Source organism: Atractosteus spatula, chromosome 22 (assembly GCF_055471065.1).
Source record: "Atractosteus spatula isolate fAtrSpa1 chromosome 22, fAtrSpa1.hap1, whole genome shotgun sequence".
Taxonomy (NCBI): Eukaryota; Metazoa; Chordata; class Actinopteri; order Semionotiformes; family Lepisosteidae; genus Atractosteus; species Atractosteus spatula.
The window spans coordinates 293633-312771 of record NC_142727.1 but is presented as its reverse complement, the minus strand read 5'-3'; the positions used below and the strand labels follow the sequence as shown (position 1 = coordinate 312771).

General features: G+C 54.5%; 3 protein-coding genes across 4 annotated transcripts; 1 reads left to right on the top strand and 2 right to left on the bottom strand.

The window, feature by feature from the left end:
* Window positions 1-1729: 1729 nt before the first annotated feature.
* rpl18 (ribosomal protein L18) lies at window positions 1730-9492 on the bottom strand. Its single transcript, XM_088939671.1, has 7 exons — window positions 9433-9492; window positions 7973-8059; window positions 3625-3732; window positions 2929-3027; window positions 2726-2849; window positions 2568-2637; window positions 1730-1850 (listed from the first exon to the last, which is right to left on the bottom strand). The coding sequence occupies exons 1-7, from the start codon at window positions 9433-9435 to the stop codon at window positions 1775-1777; spliced, it is 567 nt and encodes a 188-aa protein (XP_088795797.1). The 5' UTR covers window positions 9436-9492; the 3' UTR covers window positions 1730-1774.
* Window positions 9493-9846: 354 nt separating this feature from the next.
* LOC148816363 (uncharacterized) lies at window positions 9847-13850 on the top strand. The gene is made up of 7 exons (XM_088940107.1): window positions 9847-9858; window positions 10294-10352; window positions 10848-10945; window positions 12005-12045; window positions 12587-12846; window positions 12906-13274; window positions 13313-13850. Exons 1-7 carry the CDS (start codon window positions 9847-9849, stop codon window positions 13848-13850), a joined length of 1377 nt encoding a protein of 458 aa, XP_088796233.1.
* LOC148816362 (mpv17-like protein) lies at window positions 12112-17815 on the bottom strand. Of its 2 annotated transcripts, XM_088939669.1 has the most exons (5): window positions 17731-17815; window positions 17116-17480; window positions 14900-14971; window positions 14779-14808; window positions 12112-14589 (listed from the first exon to the last, which is right to left on the bottom strand). In XM_088939669.1, the coding sequence occupies exons 2-5, from the start codon at window positions 17467-17469 to the stop codon at window positions 14458-14460; spliced, it is 588 nt and encodes a 195-aa protein (XP_088795795.1). In that variant the 5' UTR covers window positions 17470-17480; window positions 17731-17815; the 3' UTR covers window positions 12112-14457. The 2 variants fall into 2 exon arrangements, with proteins under 2 accessions (XP_088795795.1, XP_088795794.1); XM_088939668.1 differs by lacking the exon at window positions 17731-17815 and having other exon boundaries at window positions 17116-17717.
* Window positions 17816-19139: the final 1324 nt, after the last annotated feature.

The window sequence follows — 19139 nt, the reverse complement described above, 5'->3', positions numbered from 1 at the left end:
TCTGATCCAGTCCGGGTTTTACTTTACCAGTCCGATCCATTGGAAGTCAGATCCTTTCCGGGTTTTCCTCTGACAAATTGATATTTGACGTCATATCAATGCGACTGAGCCTCCTGCGTGTGGCGCGACTGGGCTGTTTTGTTTTTTTTTAAAACTTTTTTATTAGAAATATTATTTTATTATAATATTTTAAACTTATTATACTTGTTATAAATTGTATTATAATATATAATATATAAGACAGATACCGTCGACGATGGGGTTTAAAATGACGTGGCGTTCAGGAGGAGCGCGATGAGGACATTGCTGCTGCAGTGAAGGGTGTCTGTAGAAGGACGTGATATCGGCCATTGACTCTGTTCACAGCTCGGGAGAGCCAACATGTCTGGGCAAGGGCGCCCCGGGCCGATTATCATACAGCTCACCAGGAGGACGGCGAGCGGCCAGGGGGACGAGTATTTGAATGAGAACAGGCGGAGGTTTGCAGAGGAGCCGGCTGTGGCCCAGGCTGAAGCTGCCAGAAGAGAGAGGAGGAGAGCCGCTCCCAGTGACTGCTCAGTGAATGACTGTGTTTGGTGTTATTGTGATAGCGGTACATACTAGTGTTAGTTTGGAATGGTGTAGTCATGTATTAAGGACTGTTATAGTTCTGGTTCTTGAAAAACTCAAGAATTTAGACAATCTTCGAGTTAGTTATCTGCTTTTGTGTACGTCTTTTTCATGAATGCCAGAGGTACTCGAAATGTTGTAAAAAGAAAAGCGTTTTTTTGTTTTGTTAAAAACTGAGTGCTGAGTTTTATTTCCGACAGGAAACGCATGCATGTTGAAACACTATTTAAATTCTACAAATACTTGAGAATAAAGCAATGAGAAGATGGTATATGTACAAAATACAATTTGATCACATAATTACTTCATTCCCGCTGGCGGTTAAATCTTTTTTCTGTTTGTGTTTTTTCTCTTGTACCTGTTTCTGGTCCTCTGGTTGTATTTGTATTTGCAAATTCTATGTTTAATAATTTTAAAAAAAACAGCTCCAGGAGTGCACGTCACCCCTCAAGGCGGATCTCCCACCCGCGACACCCGTCAGCGCCGGGGGCCGCTGTCTGTCTGGTTTAAACTGGATCCTGGTGGTGGTGGAGGGGATCCCCGTGACGTGTAAAGCGCTTTAGTGGAGTGTCCAGAAAAGCGCTATTTAAGTGTAAGCAATTATTATAATTATTATTATTGTTCAGATCTTCCCGCGGACCACGTCAAGTCTGTAAGATCGCGCCCGTAGAATACTTAAGGCAACGACCCTCACTGTTGTCTTGTGTCAACGGTAATAAAAATCAAACAATAATCAAATAACTGGTGTCCAGCGTGTCGGGAGCTCCTGACGTCATGTCCGGGGCGCGGCCCCGCCTCTGGCCATGTGGTTCCGGTCCGTCATGGACGCGCCGCGGCGGACCGGCTCCGAGCCCCGCTCCCGCTGGCAGGCCGGCCAGACAGAGGACGCGTTGAACCGAGGTAACAGCCCGTCCACACGCCGTCGTTTCGTTGTGAACAGTATCGGCTGTGTTACTGGCGCGCCGCTCTGTGCGAACGGGTTGAGCTCGTCTCCCACACGCGTGGACCGGGGCACGCCGCGGCCCACACGGCTCCTGCAGACGCGACACGCGTGTGCGCCGGGGGAAAGCGCGGGCAGACAGAGACAGACAGAGACAGACAGACGGAGGCAGAGGCAGGCTGAGAGAGAAGCAGGTTTATTTCCCGGACTGGCGGACAGAGCTGCTCAGTTCTTGTAGGCCCGGCTGGCGCGCCGGCCGCGAGCGCGCTCGAACTTCCGTCCCTTGGAGCGCACGTAGGGCCTGCGGGGAGCAGAGGGGTCAGAGGTCAGGGGTCAGCACGGACACAGGTCTGCCGGCAGCTTGTCTAACACTGTTCTTGCGATTCATTCCCCATTCCCCTGAGTAAAACCCTCACAGAACAGACCCCGGCGCCGAGCTCCTGGTCACCGCTCGTCGCTCTGCTGCTCTGCTGAACAGAACCCTGTGGGTCAACGAGCAGGGCTGCTGGACCCCTGCCGGGCCCGTCTGGGCCACAGTTCTGTCCCAGTTACACAAGCTTCTCTGCAGCGGAGAGGCCAGAGATCGGATGTTTAACTCAAGGCCGTTTTGTCCGTTATGAAAGCCAACTTTGTTTCTGGTTTTCAGTCATGTTGTAGCTGTGGATAGATACACTTTCCGTTGACATGAAACGCGATTGCTAAACACTTTCTATCGGACCAAAGTATCTAATTATTAAACATTCTTAATTATTAATCCTGTTCAGGTTGTATCACTGTGGAGCCATTTTCTGAACGTCACCTCACTGGTTTGACAGCAGTATCCAACACCTGGGCTCAGAGGAGCGACGTCTGACTCGTTAGCGTTCGTACCGTTCGCCACAAGTCTGCCGCCGTCAAACGCCCCGCGCGGCGCCAGTGGGGTCCGGCCCGGCACCCCGAGGGGACCCCTCACACTGGACCGGACATCACGACCCCCCCCCCCCCCCCCCCCGGCCCCGGACAGAAAAGCGGGGCTCACTTGGTGTGGCTGTGGGGTGTCCCTGGAGCCTTGCCGAAATGCCTGTACACCCTGCGGGCCTTGCGGGGTCCTGGGGAGAGAGGAGCGCAGAGCGGAGGGTCAGGGCTGCGGCGGGGAGCGGGGCGCAGCGGGGAGCGGGGCGCGGCGGCCGAGCTCACCTGACAGCAGCACGGTGCCTTCGCCTTTGGGGGCGGCCAGGGCCAGCTGGTCGAAGGTCATGACCTGCCCGCCGGACTTGAGGATCCTCCGGCGCGCCCCATCGGTGACGCGGAGGGCACAGATCTGCGGGGACAGAGGGACAGGCTGAGCCCGCGGGGGGCGAGGGGGCGGGACGGCGGCGCAGCTCGGGGGGGCGCCCTACCTTCAGCTTCGGGACATCCAGGATCCGGACGTCGTCGGTCACGGTCCCCACGATCACGGCGGTCTTGTTCTCGCGGCTGGCCAGCTTCATCTTCCGGATCTGCCACACAGGGCGGCGGCAGTCAGCACAGAGCGAGCGCCCAGCGGGCGGGCAGCACAGAGCGAGCCCCGAGCGGGCGGGCCGGGGGCAGGCAGCACAGAGCGAGCGCCCAGCGGGCGGGCGGGCCGGGGACAGGCAGCACAGAGCGAGCGCCCAGCGGGCGGGCAGCACAGAGCGAGCCCCGAGCGGGCGGGCCGGGGGCAGGCAGCACAGAGCGAGCGCCCAGCGGGCGGCCGGGGACAGGCAGCACAGAGCGAGCGCGCCGGGGGCAGTCAGCACAGAGCGAGCCCCGAGCGGGCGGGCCGGGGGCAGGCAGCACAGAGCGAGCGCCCAGCGGGCGGGCGGGCCGGGGACAGGCAGCACAGAGCGAGCGCCAAGCGGGCGGGCCGGGGACAGGCAGCACAGAGCGAGCCCCGAGCGGGCGGGCCGGGGACAGGCAGCACAGAGCGAGCGCCCAGCGGGCGGGCGGGCCGGGGCAGGCAGCACAGAGCGAGCCCCGAGCGGGCGGGCCGGGGGCAGGCAGCACAGAGCGAGCGCCCAGCGGGCGGGCGGGCCGGGGACAGGCAGCACAGAGCGAGCGGCACGAGGAGGACTCACCAGGCGAGAGAGGGACAGCGGCGGCCGGTTGGTTCGGCTCATGAAGAGGCGCTTCAGCACGACCCTGTTGAAGGGAGCGTTGGAGCGGCGAGCCAGGAACCTGTAGAGCTGAGACGGGAAGAGGAGAGGGGTTCACAGACACCCCACCACACTACTGGGGCTCACACAGACACCCACAGTGTCAAGGACAGACAGGCAGGGTGGCTGGTGTCCTGGTGCTGGTGTGTCTAATCTGGAGGAGGAGGCCGGTGTCCTGGTGCTGGTGTCTAATCTGGGGAAGGAGGCCGGTGTCCTGGTGCTGGTGTGTCTAATCTGGGGAAGGAGGCCGGTGTCCTGGTGCTGGTGTGTCTAATCTGGAGGAGGAGGCCGGTGTCCTGGTGCTGGTGTGTCTAATCTGGGGAAGGAGGCCGGTGTCCTGGTGCTGGTGTGTCTAATCTGGGGAAGGAGGCCGGTGTCCTGGTGCTGGTGTGTCTAATCTGGAGGAGGAGGCCGGTGTCCTGGTGCTGGTGTGTCTAATCTGGAGGAGGAGGCCGGTGTCCTGGTGCTGGTGTGTCTAATCTGGGGAAGGAGGCCGGTGTCCTGGTGCTGGTGTGTCTAATCTGGAGGAGGAGGCCGGTGTCCTGGTGCTGGTGTGTCTAATCTGGGGGAGGAGGCCGGTGTCCTGGTGCTGGTGTGTCTAATCTGGGGAAGGAGGCCGGTGTCCTGGTGCTGGTGTGTCTAATCTGGGGAAGGAGGCCGGTGTCCTGGTGCTGGTGTGTCTAATCTGGAGGAGGAGGCCGGTGTCCTGGTGCTGGTGTGTCTAATCTGGAGGAGGAGGCCGGTGTCCTGGTGCTGGTGTGTCTAATCTGGGGAAGGAGGCCGGTGTCCTGGTGCTGGTGTGTCTAATCTGGGGAAGGAGGCCGGTGTCCTGGTGCTGGTGTGTCTAATCTGGGGAAGGAGGCCGGTGTCCTGGTGCTGGTGTGTCTAATCTGGAGGAGGAGGCCGGTGTCCTGGTGCTGGTGTGTCTAATCTGGAGGAGGAGGCCGGTGTCCTGGTGCTGGTGTGTCTAATCTGGGGAAGGAGGCCGGTGTCCTGGTGCTGGTGTGTCTAATCTGGAGGAGGAGGCCGGTGTCCTGGTGCTGGTGTGTCTAATCTGGAGGAGGAGGCCGGTGTCCTGGTGCTGGTGTGTCTAATCTGGGGAAGGAGGCCGGTGTCCTGGTGCTGGTGTGTCTAATCTGGAGGAGGAGGCCGGTGTCCTGGTGCTGGTGTGTCTAATCTGGAGGAGGAGGCCGGTGTCCTGGTGCTGGTGTGTCTAATCTGGAGGAGGAGGCCGGTGTCCTGGTGCTGGTGTGTCTAATCTGGGGAAGTAGGCCGGTGTCCTGGTGCTGGTGTGTCTAATCTGGGGAAGGAGGCCGGTGTCCTGGTGCTGGTGTGTCTAATCTGGGGAAGGAGGCCGGTGTCCTGGTGCTGGTGTGTCTAATCTGGGGAAGGAGGCCGGTGTCCTGGTGCTGGTGTGTCTAATCTGGGGAAGGAGGCCGGTGTCCTGGTGCTGGTGTGTCTAATCTGGGGAAGGAGGCCGGTGTCCTGGTGCTGGTGTGTCTAATCTGGAGGAGGAGGCCGGTGTCCTGGTGCTGGTGTGTCTAATCTGGAGGAGGAGGCCGGTGTCCTGGTGCTGGTGTGTCTAATCTGGGGAAGGAGGCCGGTGTCCTGGTGCTGGTGTGTCTAATCTGGGGAAGGAGGCCGGTGTCCTGGTGCTGGTGTGTCTAATCTGGGGAAGGAGGCCGGTGTCCTGGTGCTGGTGTGTCTAATCTGGAGGAGGAGGCCGGTGTCCTGGTGCTGGTGTGTCTAATCTGGGGAAGGAGGCCGGTGTCCTGGTGCTGGTGTGTCTAATCTGGAGGAGGAGGAGGCCGGTGTCCTGGTGCTGGTGTGTCTAATCTGGAGGAGGAGGCCGGTGTCCTGGTGCTGGTGTGTCTAATCTGGAGGAGGAGGCCGGTGTCCTGGTGCTGGTGTGTCTAATCTGGGGAAGGAGGCCGGTGTCCTGGTGCTGGTGTGTCTAATCTGGAGGAGGAGGCCGGTGTCCTGGTGCTGGTGTGTCTAATCTGGGGAAGGAGGCCGGTGTCCTGGTGCTGGTGTGTCTAATCTGGAGGAGGAGGCCGGTGTCCTGGTGCTGGTGTGTCTAATCTGGAGGAGGAGGCCGGTGTCCTGGTGCTGGTGTGTCTAATCTGGGGAAGGAGGCCGGTGTCCTGGTGCTGGTGTGTCTAATCTGGAGGAGGAGGCCGGTGTCCTGGTGCTGGTGTGTCTAATCTGGAGGAGGAGGCCGGTGTCCTGGTGCTGGTGTGTCTAATCTGGGGAAGGAGGCCGGTGTCCTGGTGCTGGTGTGTCTAATCTGGGGAAGGAGGCCGGTGTCCTGGTGCTGGTGTGTCTAATCTGGGGAAGGAGGCCGGTGTCCTGGTGCTGGTGTGTCTAATCTGGGGAAGGAGGCCGGTGTCCTGGTGCTGGTGTGTCTAATCTGGGGAAGGAGGCCGGTGTCCTGGTGCTGGTGTGTCTAATCTGGAGGAGGAGGCCGGTGTCCTGGTGCTGGTGTGTCTAATCTGGGGAAGGAGGCCGGTGTCCTGGTGCTGGTGTGTCTAATCTGGAGGAGGAGGCCGGTGTCCTGGTGCTGGTGTGTCTAATCTGGAGGAGGAGGCCGGTGTCCTGGTGCTGGTGTGTCTAATCTGGAGGAGGAGGCCGGTGTCCTGGTGCTGGTGTATCTAATCTGGAGGAGGAGGCCGGTGTCCTGGTGCTGGTGTGTCTAATCTGGAGGAGGAGGCCGGTGTCCTGGTGCTGGTGTGTCTAATCTGGAGGAGGAGGCCGGTGTCCTGGTGCTGGTGTGTCTAATCTGGAGGAGGAGGCCGGTGTCCTGGTGCTGGTGTGTCTAATCTGGAGGAGGAGGCCGGTGTCCTGGTGCTGGTGTGTCTAATCTGGAGGAGGAGGCCGGTGTCCTGGTGCTGGTGTGTCTAATCTGGGGAAGGAGGCCGGTGTCCTGGTGCTGGTGTGTCTAATCTGGAGGAGGAGGCCGGTGTCCTGGTGCTGGTGTGTCTAATCTGGAGGAGGAGGCCGGTGTCCTGGTGCTGGTGTGTCTAATCTGGAGGAGGAGGCCGGTGTCCTGGTGCTGGTGTGTCTAATCTGGAGGAGGAGGCCGGTGTCCTGGTGCTGGTGTGTCTAATCTGGGGAAGGAGGCCGGTGTCCTGGTGCTGGTGTGTCTAATCTGGAGGAGGAGGCCGGTGTCCTGGTGCTGGTGTGTCTAATCTGGAGGAGGAGGCCGGTGTCCTGGTGCTGGTGTGTCTAATCTGGAGGAGGAGGCCGGTGTCCTGGTGCTGGTGTGTCTAATCTGGAGGAGGAGGCTGGTGTCCTGGTGCTGGTGTGTCTAATCTGGGGAAGGAGGCTGGTGTCCTGGTGCTGGTGTGTCTAATCTGGAGGAGGAGGCTGGTGTCCTGGTGCTGGTGTGTCTAATCTGGAGGAGGAGGCTGGTGTCCTGGTGCTGGTGTGTCTAATCTGGAGGAGGAGGCTGGTGTCCTGGTGCTGGTGTGTCTAATCTAGAGAGTGACAATGTCCTGGTGCTGGTGTGTCTAATCTGGAGGAGGAGGCTGGTGTCCTGGTGCTGGTGTGTCTAATCTGGAGGAGGAGGCCGGTGTCCTGGTGCTGGTGTGTCTAATCTGGAGGAGGAGGCCGGTGTCCTGGTGCTGGTGTGTCTAATCTGGAGGAGGAGGCCGGTGTCCTGGTGCTGGTGTGTCTAATCTGGAGGAGGAGGCTGGTGTCCTGGTGCTGGTGTGTCTAATCTGGAGGAGGAGGCCGGTGTCCTGGTGCTGGTGTGTCTAATCTGGAGGAGGAGGCTGGTGTCCTGGTGCTGCTGTGTCTAATCTGGGGAAGGAGGCTGGTGTCCTGGTGCTGGTGTGTCTAATCTGGAGGAGGAGGCTGGTGTCCTGGTGCTGGTGTGTCTAATCTGGAGGAGGAGGCTGGTGTCCTGGTGCTGGTGTGTCTAATCTGGGGAAGGAGGCTGGTGTATCTAATCTGGGGAAGGAGGCCGGTGTCCTGGTGCTGGTGTGTCTAATCTGGAGGAGGAGGCTGGTGTCCTGGTGCTGGTGTGTCTAATCTGGGGAAGGAGGCCGGTGTCCTGGTGCTGGTGTGTCTAATCTGGGGAAGGAGGCCGGTGTCCTGGTGCCGGTGTGTCTAATCTAGAGAGTGACAATGTCCTGGTGTTAGTTCCAGGCACTGTTAGGCAGCAGAATTTGAGACACTCACCCCAGCTTGAGAACGTTAGTGCTTACCAGGTAGAAATGTAACCCCAACACCACAAAACACCCCGGCCTGCTGCACCCCCAAGTCTCACCTTGACCAGGAGCCTCAGGTAGATGTCCTCACTCTTGGGCTCCTTCCTGTGAACCTTACGGTCCTTGTTGTGTCTGATATCAACTCCCTGAGCATGGAGAGAGAGAGGGGTTCATAAACACACACACTGGACACTCCAGTACATGAACACTGCACTGAGAGAGAGAGAGGGGTTCATACACACACACTGACTGGACACTCCAGTACATTAACACTGCACTGAGAGAGAGAGGGGTTCATACAGACACACTGACTGGACACTCCAGTACATGAACACTGCACTGAGAGAGAGAGGGGTTAATACAGACACACTGACTGGACACTCCAGTACATGAACACTGCACTGAGAGAGAGAGGGGTTAATACACACACACTGACTGGACACTCCAGTACATGAACACTGCACTGAGAGAGAGAGAGGGGTTCATACAGACACACTGACTGGACACTCCAGTACATGAACACTGCACTGAGAGAGAGAGGGGTTCATACAGACACACTGACTGGACACTCCAGTACATTAACACTGCACTGAGAGAGAGAGAGGGGTTCATACACACACACTGACTGGACACTCCAGTACATGAACACTGCACTGAGAGAGAGAGGGGTTCATACAGACACACTGACTGGACACTCCAGTACATGAACACTGCACTGAGAGAGAGAGAGGGGTTCATACACACACACTGACTGGACACTCCAGTACATTAACACTGCACTGAGAGAGAGAGGGGTTCATACAGACACACTGACTGGACACTCCAGTACATGAACACTGCACTGAGAGAGAGAGGGGTTAATACAGACACACTGACTGGACACTCCAGTACATTAACACGGGGAGATTAGTAGAGTTAATACAGTGCACAGGGATATTGCTCCTCGCGTTACGGTCTTGGGGGCGGAGCGGTGGCTCTGTGGCTGGGAGGTTGCCGGTTCGTATCCGGCGGCCCGCAGAGGAATCCGACTCCGTTGGGCCCCTGAGCGAGGCCCTTCACCCCAGCTGCTCCAGGGGCGCCGTATAAAGGTCTGACCCTGCGCCCTGACCCCCAGCCTCTCTCCCTGTGCGTGTCTCATGGAGAGCGAGCTGGGGTTGTATCTGCCCAGTAAAGGGATCTGATCACTGCCGCCGAGTGACACCGGGCAGGAGCATCGGCGTCCGGAGTCCCGCAGAGACCAGAGGGAGACTTTCACAGACGTGCAGAGGACAGTGAGCCGGACACGACAGCAGTCCGGCCCTCTCTCCCACACCCGCTGATGCACCGAGCGACCCGACATCGGACTCAACATCTCCCACTAAACCCCCCAGCTGCGCGCTAATAACGCCCGCAAACTAAAGCCACAACCCTCCCATCATCGTAGCGCCCCCGGCTTGCCAACAACAGCCCGCTAAATGCACAGATGAATGCGGATTTCGGCCGACGGCGCGGCCGAACCAGAGAAGTAAACGACACCCACCATCTTGGATCCGAGGCGAAAAGGGAAGGCGGTCTCTCGTGCTCTCGTGATAAAGCCGCACTCGGCGCCTACGTCACGTGACAGGGACCCACCTCGCTAATTGGCTCGTTTCTGTCCGACATGTTTAGTGAGGGAAGGGAAAACCGGAAGGGGCTACAGCGCGCTTTTAACCCTTGTCTGTGAAGGGAGCCATGTTTGTTAAGGGACACGCGTAACGTTGTTTGGGAAGAACACGTTTGTCATTCAAAGGAGCAAGTAGCGCTGTGTTTCTTTTCTTCGCTGTTCACTGTGGAATAAACCTTCGCATATTCCTCCATGGTGTACGCATGCTGGCAATTCGTCTGCTGTAGAACGTGAGGATTTGACTTTCTGACGAGATGCGATTTTGATATCGGAAGTATTCTTACACGGAAAATGACTATCGCCGTACCTGCACTCCTCGTAGTACTGCTATATAGAACAGCAGATACATCTTGCTACAAAGAGGATATATTATGAATACTGGTTAAATAAGGGTGTGTGGTCAGTCAGAGGTTAATGGAGAATTTAATCAATATCGTGATTTTGTTCAGAAATATGACACTAAATGTCATATGGAATTTAATGAAATTATAGATGCAATTCCAACTACTCTTTTGGCTTTGTTTACAGTTCTGTTATTCAAAAGAGACACTCCAATCCTTTACATACATGCGTGTAGAGTGAAAAATAACCCTATGTGCTTTAAAACAAGTCGAATTCCTTTGAACTATACTCATATTCATGGAACATAGCGGATAAGCCGCTGGATGAGCTGGTTTCCTCGGGGTGAGCCCGCAGGCTGCGGGGAAGGTTCGGACGGATTATTCTGTTTCTTTGCAGTCGCTGCCTCTGTTCTGTCAGAGTGCGACGCCCGTCTTCGTCGCGTTTCCCTTTGCTGTGTATTAAACATAAAAGCAAATCGAACAAGTTCATCTGTTATTAATAATGGGGAAATCACAACACAAAACAGAATGCCCAACGCCACTCTCTTCTTTATTGTTTATGAGATGTAAATGCAATGTTACTTACACTCCATCGAAAACTTCAAAATAACCAAGCAGAAAACACAACCAGTGTTTGTAAACATTTGAACTTTCCACGTGTGTTCACACTTGTAACGACCTCTGTACGCCATTGTCCTTTTTTTTTTCGTTCGGTTTTTTTTATTTCGGACTCTGTTTCTCCTTTGTATTATTTGATGCTCAATAAAAACAAAATATATAAAAAATCTGCGAGATTTAGTTTTAAATTGTTGCTGCTTACACTCAAATACACAGCATGAGAAACACTTCGCTACACAACCCGGGCGCGCCTGTCCGAGGCCTGTATTTAACTGACATGTTTGTTTTCGCGATACTTTTAACTTCTCACTCGAGTGCGCTGCTTTGGATCAGACCGTCTTTTTACTGCACTACATTTCCCAGAAGCCCCCGCTCCCCGGCCCCGCTGGGGGTAGTGACGTCTGGCGGGCCAGGGTTCGGATTGGCTACAGGTGAGGCCCGTGGTGACGTATTATTTCCGCGCCAAGCCGCAGGCGCCGGAAAGGAAGACCGCGTGAATGTATTTTAAAAATTTTTTTGCATTTATGCTTAACAAAAGAACAACAATGACAATACGAACAAGAGTACATATAACAATTCAAGACAACAATATCGTCAGGGGTACATATTACTACAGAAATTCAAGTTATGAAAAAAGATTAAACAAATTAAATAAAAATAATGTCCGCACCGCTTTCATATTTTTGCATTTCGAAATAGTCTGCAAATACCCCCTTACATCCATTTTAAAATGCTCAAACACAGGGTACCTCCCAGACCACTTCATTTTATGTATGTGATAACGTGCCAGTATAATAATTAAATTTATTACAAACGAAATTTTTATATTGTTTTCACTGGGGCTGAAACTTAAAATAACATCTTTTTCAACAAAACAAATATCAATATTGGTCTCTTTTTTTAATATAATTCTGCAACTTAGTCCAGAACATTTTTACCCTGGGACATAATCAAAACAAATGCTGAATAGTTTCAGGGCTGTTGTCACAAAAAACACATTTGTCATCTATATTAATTTTAAATCGTTGGGTAACAAGAGTCTTAACTGGGTAAATTCGATGAATTATTTTGTATGAAACCTCCTTAACCTTATTGGTTATACAATATTTATTGTATATATTTATTAATCTTTCTCCAATCAATGCGCTTTCCAAATGCGGAATTCCAATATATTGTAGTCGCAAGTAAATTCTCATTTTTTAACAGGGATCTCAAAAATTGGTTATTACCTCCACAACTCACAATATCCTTTCCTTGTAGTCTAATATGAGCTGTAAATTCTTCCAATGTTTCTAAAGGACTACTATTACAACTCCTTTAAAGAGTTAATATTTCCCCAGAAATCGCGTTAATTACAGTAAAATACTGATCCAAAGTAATAGAAATATTGTATCTATTAACAAACTCGGTGTTACTATATATTTCACTATCAGCCTTGATTAATTGTTTAATCCAAATTATATCATTCTTGACCCAGTTTTTCATATCAGCTCGCCGGCCGCACGGGCGCCCGCTGTCGCCAGCTGTGAAAGTGAGCTGTACAGAGGCTGGTGTAACGTTATTTCCAGGATGTAAGACGGAAAAAGAACACGTGTTTATGATTAATGTGTTTTAATAACGGGAAGAGATCGCATACACAAAACACACTGGTCCAATGCTACTCCCTCCTTTAATGTTCATAAGACGGAAATGCAACAGTATTTAAACTCCGTCTAAAACGTGAAGAATGACCAGGCATACAAACACACTGTGAAATTTGAACGTCTTGTGTTCTGAGCGCAGGACACAAGTTCGGTTTTGTTTTGTTTTGGTTCACTTGTCCTTTTCGGATACTGTCTCTCCCTGGGCTCCTTGACAACTGGAGGAGCAGCGCGACTCGCCGGCCGGACGGGCCGCCGGACCCTGGACTGAGACCGGGCTCACGGTGCGAGGGAACCGGAGGTCAGAATTTTACCACTTGATCCCTGAACGTTTTCATTACCTGATTTATTTCTGGATAAAGGATGTAAAGATTGTCAGAAGGCTGGATCAGAGGCTGACACGGTGTTCCCGATGGGTGGTCACAGGGCTAGGGAGTCAGTGCTCTCACTGCAGTGGGCTCTGGAGCAGCACCTTTGCTTTTACTACAGTGCGTGTTTCCCCTCAGCTCAAATAACACTTTTCAACATATTTTACACACCTATGAGAGTCACAACTCCTTCATCACAGTCCTGGAGGATCATCATGGCCTCTGGAGGTTCATCACAGTCCTGGAGGTTCATCACAGTCCTGGAGGTTCATCACAGTCCTGGAGGTTCATCACAGCCTCTAGAGGATCATCACAGTCCTGGAGGTTCATCACAGCCTCTAGAGGATCATCACAGTCCTGGAGGTTCATCACAGCCTCTAGAGGATCATCACAGTCCTGGAGGATCATCACAGTCCTGGAGGTTCATCACAGCCTCTGGAGGTTCATCACAGTCCTGGAGGTTCATCACAGTCCTGGAGGTTCATCACAGCCTCTAGAGGATCATCACAGTCCTGGAGGTTCATCACAGCCTCTAGAGGATCATCACAGTCCTGGAGGATCATCACAGTCCTGGAGGTTCATCACAGCCTCTGGAGGTTCATCACAGTCCTGGAGGATCATCACGGCCTCTGGAGGATCATCACAGTCCTGGAGGTTCATCACAGCCTCTGGAGGTTCATCACAGTCCTGGAGGATCATCACGGCCTCTGGAGGATCATCACAGTCCTGGAGGTTCATCACAGCCTCTGGAGGTTCATCACAGTCCTGGAGGATCATCACAGTCCTGGAGGTTCATCACAGTCCTGGAGGATCATCACGGCCTCTGGAGGATCATCACAGTCCTGGAGGATCATCACAGTCCTGGAGGTTCATCACAGTCCTGGAGGATCATCACGGCCTCTGGAGGATCATCACAGTCCTGGAGGATCATCACAGTCCTAGAGGTTCATCACAGTCCTGGAGGATCATCACAGTCCTGGAGGTTCATCACAGTCCTGGAGGATCATCACGGCCTCTGGAGGATCATCACAGTCCTGGAGGTTCATCACAGTCGTGGAGGATCATCACAGTCCTGGAGGTTCATCACAGTCCTGGAGGATCATCACAGTCCTGGAGGTTCATCACAGTCCTGGAGGATCATCACAGCCTCTAGAGGATCATCACAGTCCTGGAGGTTCATCACAGCCTCTGGAGGTTCATCACAGTCCTGGAGGTTCATCACAGCCTCTAGAGGATCATCACAGCCTCTAGAGGATCATCACAGTCCTGGAGGTTCATCACAGTCCTGGAGGATCATCACAGCCTCTAGAGGATCATCACAGTCCTAGAGGTTCATCACAGTCCTGGAGGTTCATCACAGTCCTGGAGGTTCATCACAGCCTCTGGAGGTTCATCACAGTCCTGGAGGTTCATCACAGCCTCTAGAGGATCATCACAGTCCTAGAGGTTCATCACAGTCCTGGAGGTTCATCACAGCCTCTAGAGGATCATCACAGTCCTAGAGGTTCATCACAGTCCTGGAGGTTCATCACAGCCTCTGGACACTGCACTGGAAACTAGGGTGGACACCTGGATGAACACTGGACTGGACACTGAGTTGGACGCAGGGCGGTTCTCGTCTTGGTCCTCATTTTCTTCTTCCATACTGCGAAGATGTAGTGTGGTGAGTCTAGTTAGTATTAGTTAGTGTATCACTCAGTGTGTCAATCAGTCAGTCAGTCAGTGTGTCCAGTCAGTCAGTGTGTCAGTCAGTGTGTTCAGTCAGTCAGTGTGTCAGTCAGTCAGTCAGTGTGTCCAGTCAGTCAGTCAATGAGTCAGTCAGTCAGTGTGTCCAGTCAGTCAGTGTGTCAGTCAGTCAGTCAGTCAGTCAGTCAGTCAGTCAGTCAGTCAGTGAGTCAGTCAGTCAGTCAGCGAGTCAGTCAGTCAGCGAGTCAGTCAGTCAGTGTGTCTGTCCTGCATGAGCTCTCTTCTCCCTCTGAGGTGACAGAGAAACACTGTCCACAGCAGTGCTGCCCCTCCCACGAAGACAGTGCGGACAGCTGGAGGGACGAGGGAGAAGTTCACTGCCTGTGAGAGAGAGAGGCACAGTGAGCCTGCCTCTGTACTATACTGCAGCATCAGCATTCTGTACTCCTGTGTGCTGGACAGCTTAAAGGTCACAAATAGACTCACTCACCCTCCCACCCCAGTCACTCAGCACTCCCACTGCACCTGAGCACCAGCCCTCCGACGGGCTCCTGCGTCCTGGACACTTACCTGCACTGAAGACCAGTACAGCAGTCCGGCCTGCAGGGGGAGACAGAGAGAGAGGAGGGTGTTAGTCTTTCCCACAGAGATGGCAGCCAGTCCAGTGTCTGTCTCTCACTCCTCCCAGTACCGTGTAGGAGGTCCAGAACTTCTGTCTGAGATCTTCAAATGGGTCATCTTTCCCTTCCAGCACACTGAGCCCTGAGAGAGGAGAGAGGAGAGAGGAGTGAGAGGAGAGAGAGAAGAGAGGAGAGAGGAGTGAGAGGAGAGAGAGAGGAGAGAGAGAAGAGAGGAGTGAGAGGAGAGAGAGGGGAGAGGGGAGAGGGGAGAGAGGGGAGAGAGGAGAGAGAGAAGAGAGAAGAGAGGAGGGAGAGAGGAGAGTGAGAGGAGTAAGAGGAGAGTGAGAGGAGAGAGGGGAGAGAGGAGGGAGAGAGGAGAGAGAGCAGAGAGGAGAGAGAGAGGAGAGAGGAGTGAGAGGAGAGAGAGAGGAGTGAGAGGTGAGAGAGAGAAGAGAGAGAGGAGAGAGGAGAGAGGAGTGAGAGGAGAGAGAGAGGAGAGAGAGGAGGGAGGAGAGAGAGCGGAGAGAGAGAGGAGAGGAGTGAGAGGAGAGAGAGAGGAGAGAGAGGAGGGAGGAGAGAGAGGAGAGGAGTGAGAGGAGAGAGAGAGGAGAGGAGTGAGAGGAGAGAGGAGTGAGAGGAGAGAGACAGGAGGGGAGTGAGAGTTGAGAGAGAGGAGAGAGAGGAGAGAGGAGAGAGAGAGGAGAGAGAGGAGAGAGAGAGGAGAGGAGTGAGAGGAGAGAGAGAAGAGAGGAGTGAGAGGAGTGAGAGGAGAGAGGAGAGAGAGGAGAGAGAGAAGAGAGGAGTGAGAGGAGAGAGAGAGGAGAGAGAGGAGAGAGAGGAGGAGAGAGGAGAGAAGAGAGAGGAGAGAGGAGAGAGAAGAGAGGAGTGAGAGTTGAGAGAGAGGAGAGAGAGGAGAGAGAGAGGAGAGAGAGAGGAGAGGAGTGAGAGGAGAGAGAGAAGAGAGGAGTGAGAGGAGAGGGAGAGAGAGGAGAGAGATAGAAGAGAGGAGTGAGAGGAGAGAGAGAGGAGAGAGAGAGGAGAGAGGAGAGGAGTGAGAGGAGAGAGAGGAGAGAGGAGTGAGAGGAGAGAGAGGAGAGAGAGGAGGGAGAGAGGAGTGAGAGAGAGAGGAGTGAGAGGAGAGAGAGAGGAGAGGAGTGAGAGGAGAGAGAGAGGAGAGAGAGAGAGAGATAAGAGAGAGGAGAGAGAGAGAGAGGAGTGAGAGGAGAGAGACAGGAGGGAGTGAGAGTTGAGAGAGAGGAGAGAGTGAGAGGAGAGAGAGAGGAGAGAGAGGAGAGGAGTGAGAGGAGAGAGAGGAGAGAGAGAGAGAGGAGAGAGAGAGGAGAGGAGAGAGAGAGGAGAGAGAGAGAGAGAGAAGTGAGAGGAGAGAGAGAGGAGAGGAGTGAGAGGAGAGAGAGAGGAGAGAGAGAGAGAGATAAGAGAGAGGAGAGAGGAGAGAGGAGTGAGAGGAGAGAGACAGGAGGGGAGTGAGAGTTGAGAGAGAGGAGAGGAGTGAGAGGAGAGAGAGAGGAGAGAGGAGAGGAGTGAGAGGAGAGAGAGAGGAGAGAGGAGAGAGAGAGAGAGAGAGAGGAGAGGAGTGAGAGGAGAGAGAGAGAGAGGAGTGAGAGGAGAGAGGAGAGAGAGAGAGAGAGAGAAGAGAGGAGTGAGAGGAGAGAGAGGAGAGAGAGAGGAGAGAGGAGAGAGAGGAGTGAGAGAGAGAGAGGAGGGAGAGAGGAGAGAGGAGAGGAGTGAGAGGAGAGAGAGAGGAGAGAGAGGAGGGAGAGAGGAGAGAGAGGAGAGAGGAGTGAGAGGAGTGAGAGGAGGGAGAGAGGAGAGAGAGGAGAGAGGAGAGGAGTGAGGAGGAGAGAGAGAGGAGAGAGGAGGTGAGAGGAGAGAGAGAGAGAGAGAGGAGAGAGGAGAGAGAGGAGTGAGAGGGAGAGAGAGGAGGGAGAGAGGAGAGAGGAGAGGAGTGAGAGGAGGGAGAGAGGAGAGAGGAGTGAGAGGAGTGAGAGGAGAGAGAGGAGGGAGAGAGGAGAGAGAGGAGAGAGGAGAGGAGTGAGAGGAGAGAGAGAGGGAGAGAGGAGGGAGAGAGGAGAGAGAGGAGAGAGGAGTGAGGGAGAGAGAGAGGGAGAGAGGAGAGAGGAGTGAGAGGAGTGAGAGGAGTGAGAGAGGAGAGAGATGAGAGAGGAGAGGAGTGAGAGGAGAGAGAGAGGAGAGAGGAGTGAGAGAGGAGAGAGAGGAGAGAGGAGTGCGTGGCCGAGTCAGACACAGGAGCAGGAGCTGCGCTCACGGTGTAAAACACGCCGATGGTTACAGGCGCCGCCACGATCTGGTCCACAGCGACTTTCACTGCCACCCTGCCAGCCCCGCCCCCCGGCAGCGCCCTCTCCAGGGCGCCCAGCCAGCGGTAGTTGAAGTTGGCGTGGAAACAGAACCCGATCAGAGCCACGCGCGCGGTCTGCCACAGGTCCACCGGCGGCCCGGCCTGTCTCCCCTGGAGCTCCGCCTCGTCCCGCAGCTCCGCCCGAAGCCCCTCTCCCAGCATGCTCTGCTGGATGAGGTCCGCGGCGGCGAAGAGGGCGGTGTACCCAGCGACGTTGCAGAGCCAGGGGTGGGAGCGCACCGCCGCCGTGACACGCTGCATGGGTCCCGGGGCTGCGGAGACAGAGGAGGAGCCGGGCGAGGCGCTCTCGGCAGCTTGTTTCCACACCCCCACCACCCTCAGCGTAAGGAAGAGGCTGCCGTGCTCGGCCCGTCTCTGCGCTCGCGAGAGGATGAGCTCCTGCAGCTGGACAGGGCTCAGAGTGCAGCAGCGAGGCGGATAATTGATTTTTACACACGGGAGACTGTGTGTGTCTGCGTGTGTGTGTGAGTTGTGTTGCTGTGTGTGTGTGTATACACTCACCATGAGCTCAGCAGCACGTGAAAGGAGCTGGTCCAGGAGCCCAGAGGAAGGACTGAGAGGAGCAGCTGTGTTCTGGGTTAAATATAGTCCTGCTGGTGTCCTGTTACAGGACCTCTAGCTGTGACCCTCTCTCTCCCCTCTCTCCTCTCTCTCCCTCTCTCTCTCTCCTCTCTCCCTCTCTCTCTCCCCTCTCCTCTCTCTCTCCTCTCTCTCCCCTCTCTCCCCTCTCTCTCCTCTCTCTCTCCCTCTCCTCTCTCTCTCCCTCTCTCCCTCTCTCCTCTCTCTCCCCTCTCTCTCTCCCCTCTCTCACTCTCTCCTCTCTCTCCCCTCTCTACCCTCTCTCTGCTCTCTCTCTCTCCTCTCTCCTCTCTCTCCTCTCTCTCCTCTCTCCCCTCTCTCTCTCCCCTCTCCTCTCAATTCAACTCAATTCCAGGTGCTTTATTAGCAGGACCGATGGGTACAATCAGTGTTGCCAAAGAAAATAAAAATAATGAAATTCACATGGAACAAAAAAAATAAAAGTAAAATAAAACCTATATTTATAATCTATATAAATACAGACATTTACAACAAAGACATATCATAAAATATTTACATATACTGTAGACAGATGGAGCATTATGGAGAGGCCTCTGGCTGAGCCTGTCCTCTCTGGACAGTCAGGTCTGCCTGTGTCCAGTTTCTCTGGCCAGGCTGTGGTCACTGAGCCTGTCCTCTCTGGACAGTCAGGTCTGCCTGTGTCCAGTTTCTCTGGCCAGGCTGTGGTCACTGAGCCTGTCCTCTCTGGACAGTCAGGTCTGTCTGTGTCCAGTTTCTCTGTCTGGGCTGTAGTCACTGAGCCTGTCCTCTCTGGACAGTCAGGTCTGTCTGTGTCCAGTTTCTCTGGCCAGGCTGTGGTCACTGAGCCTGTTCTCTCTGGACAGTCAGGTCTGTCTGTGTCCAGTTTCTCTGGCCAGACTGTGGTCACTGAGCTTGTCCTCTCTGGACAGTCAGGTCTGCCTGTGTCCAGTTTCTCTGGCCAGGCTGTGGTCACTGAGCCTGTCCTCTCTGGACAGTCAGGTCTGTCTGTGTCCAGTTTCTCTGGCCAGGCTGTGGTCACTGAGCCTGTACTTCATCAGGGTCTGTTTCTGTTTGTTGTTTCTTATCTTGGTCAAATATTCGGCTAGTGTGTATTGTCTGCTCAGGGTTCTGTAGCATTCCAGTGTGTGAGGCAGTGATGTTTTGGACTGTGGGAGGAAACTGGAGCATCCCAGGAGAACATGCAAACTCCACACAGACAGCACCCCATGTCAGGAATCAAACCCAGGGCCCCAGTATCACCTCTATGTCTCTCACACACTGTCAGCGCAGGAGCGCACAGCCTGCTGGGAGACGCTCAGCCTGCTGGGAGACGCACTGCATCCCAGGCA

Coding starts and splice junctions, on each gene's coding strand:
- LOC148816363 (XM_088940107.1), top strand. Junction 10,353..10,847: donor GTCGCGTTTCCCTTTGCTGT/GTATTAAACATA, acceptor GCTTTGGATCAG/ACCGTCTTTTTACTGCACTA. Junction 10,946..12,004: donor AGGGTTCGGATTGGCTACAG/GTGAGGCCCGTG, acceptor TTTTCATATCAG/CTCGCCGGCCGCACGGGCGC.
- LOC148816362 (XM_088939669.1), bottom strand. CDS start 17,469: ATGCAGCGTGTCACGGCGGCGGTGCGCTCCCACCCCTGGCTCTGCAAC. Junction 14,972..17,115: donor CCATCGGCGTGTTTTACACC/GTGAGCGCAGCT, acceptor TCTCCTCTCTCA/GGGCTCAGTGTGCTGGAAGG. Junction 14,590..14,778: donor TGTACTGGTCTTCAGTGCAG/GTAAGTGTCCAG, acceptor TCTCTCTCACAG/GCAGTGAACTTCTCCCTCGT.
- rpl18 (XM_088939671.1), bottom strand. Junction 3,733..7,972: donor ACCTGAGGCTCCTGGTCAAG/GTGAGACTTGGG, acceptor TTCCCGTCTCAG/CTCTACAGGTTCCTGGCTCG. Junction 3,028..3,624: donor CGCTGTCCCTCTCTCGCCTG/GTGAGTCCTCCT, acceptor CCTGTGTGGCAG/ATCCGGAAGATGAAGCTGGC.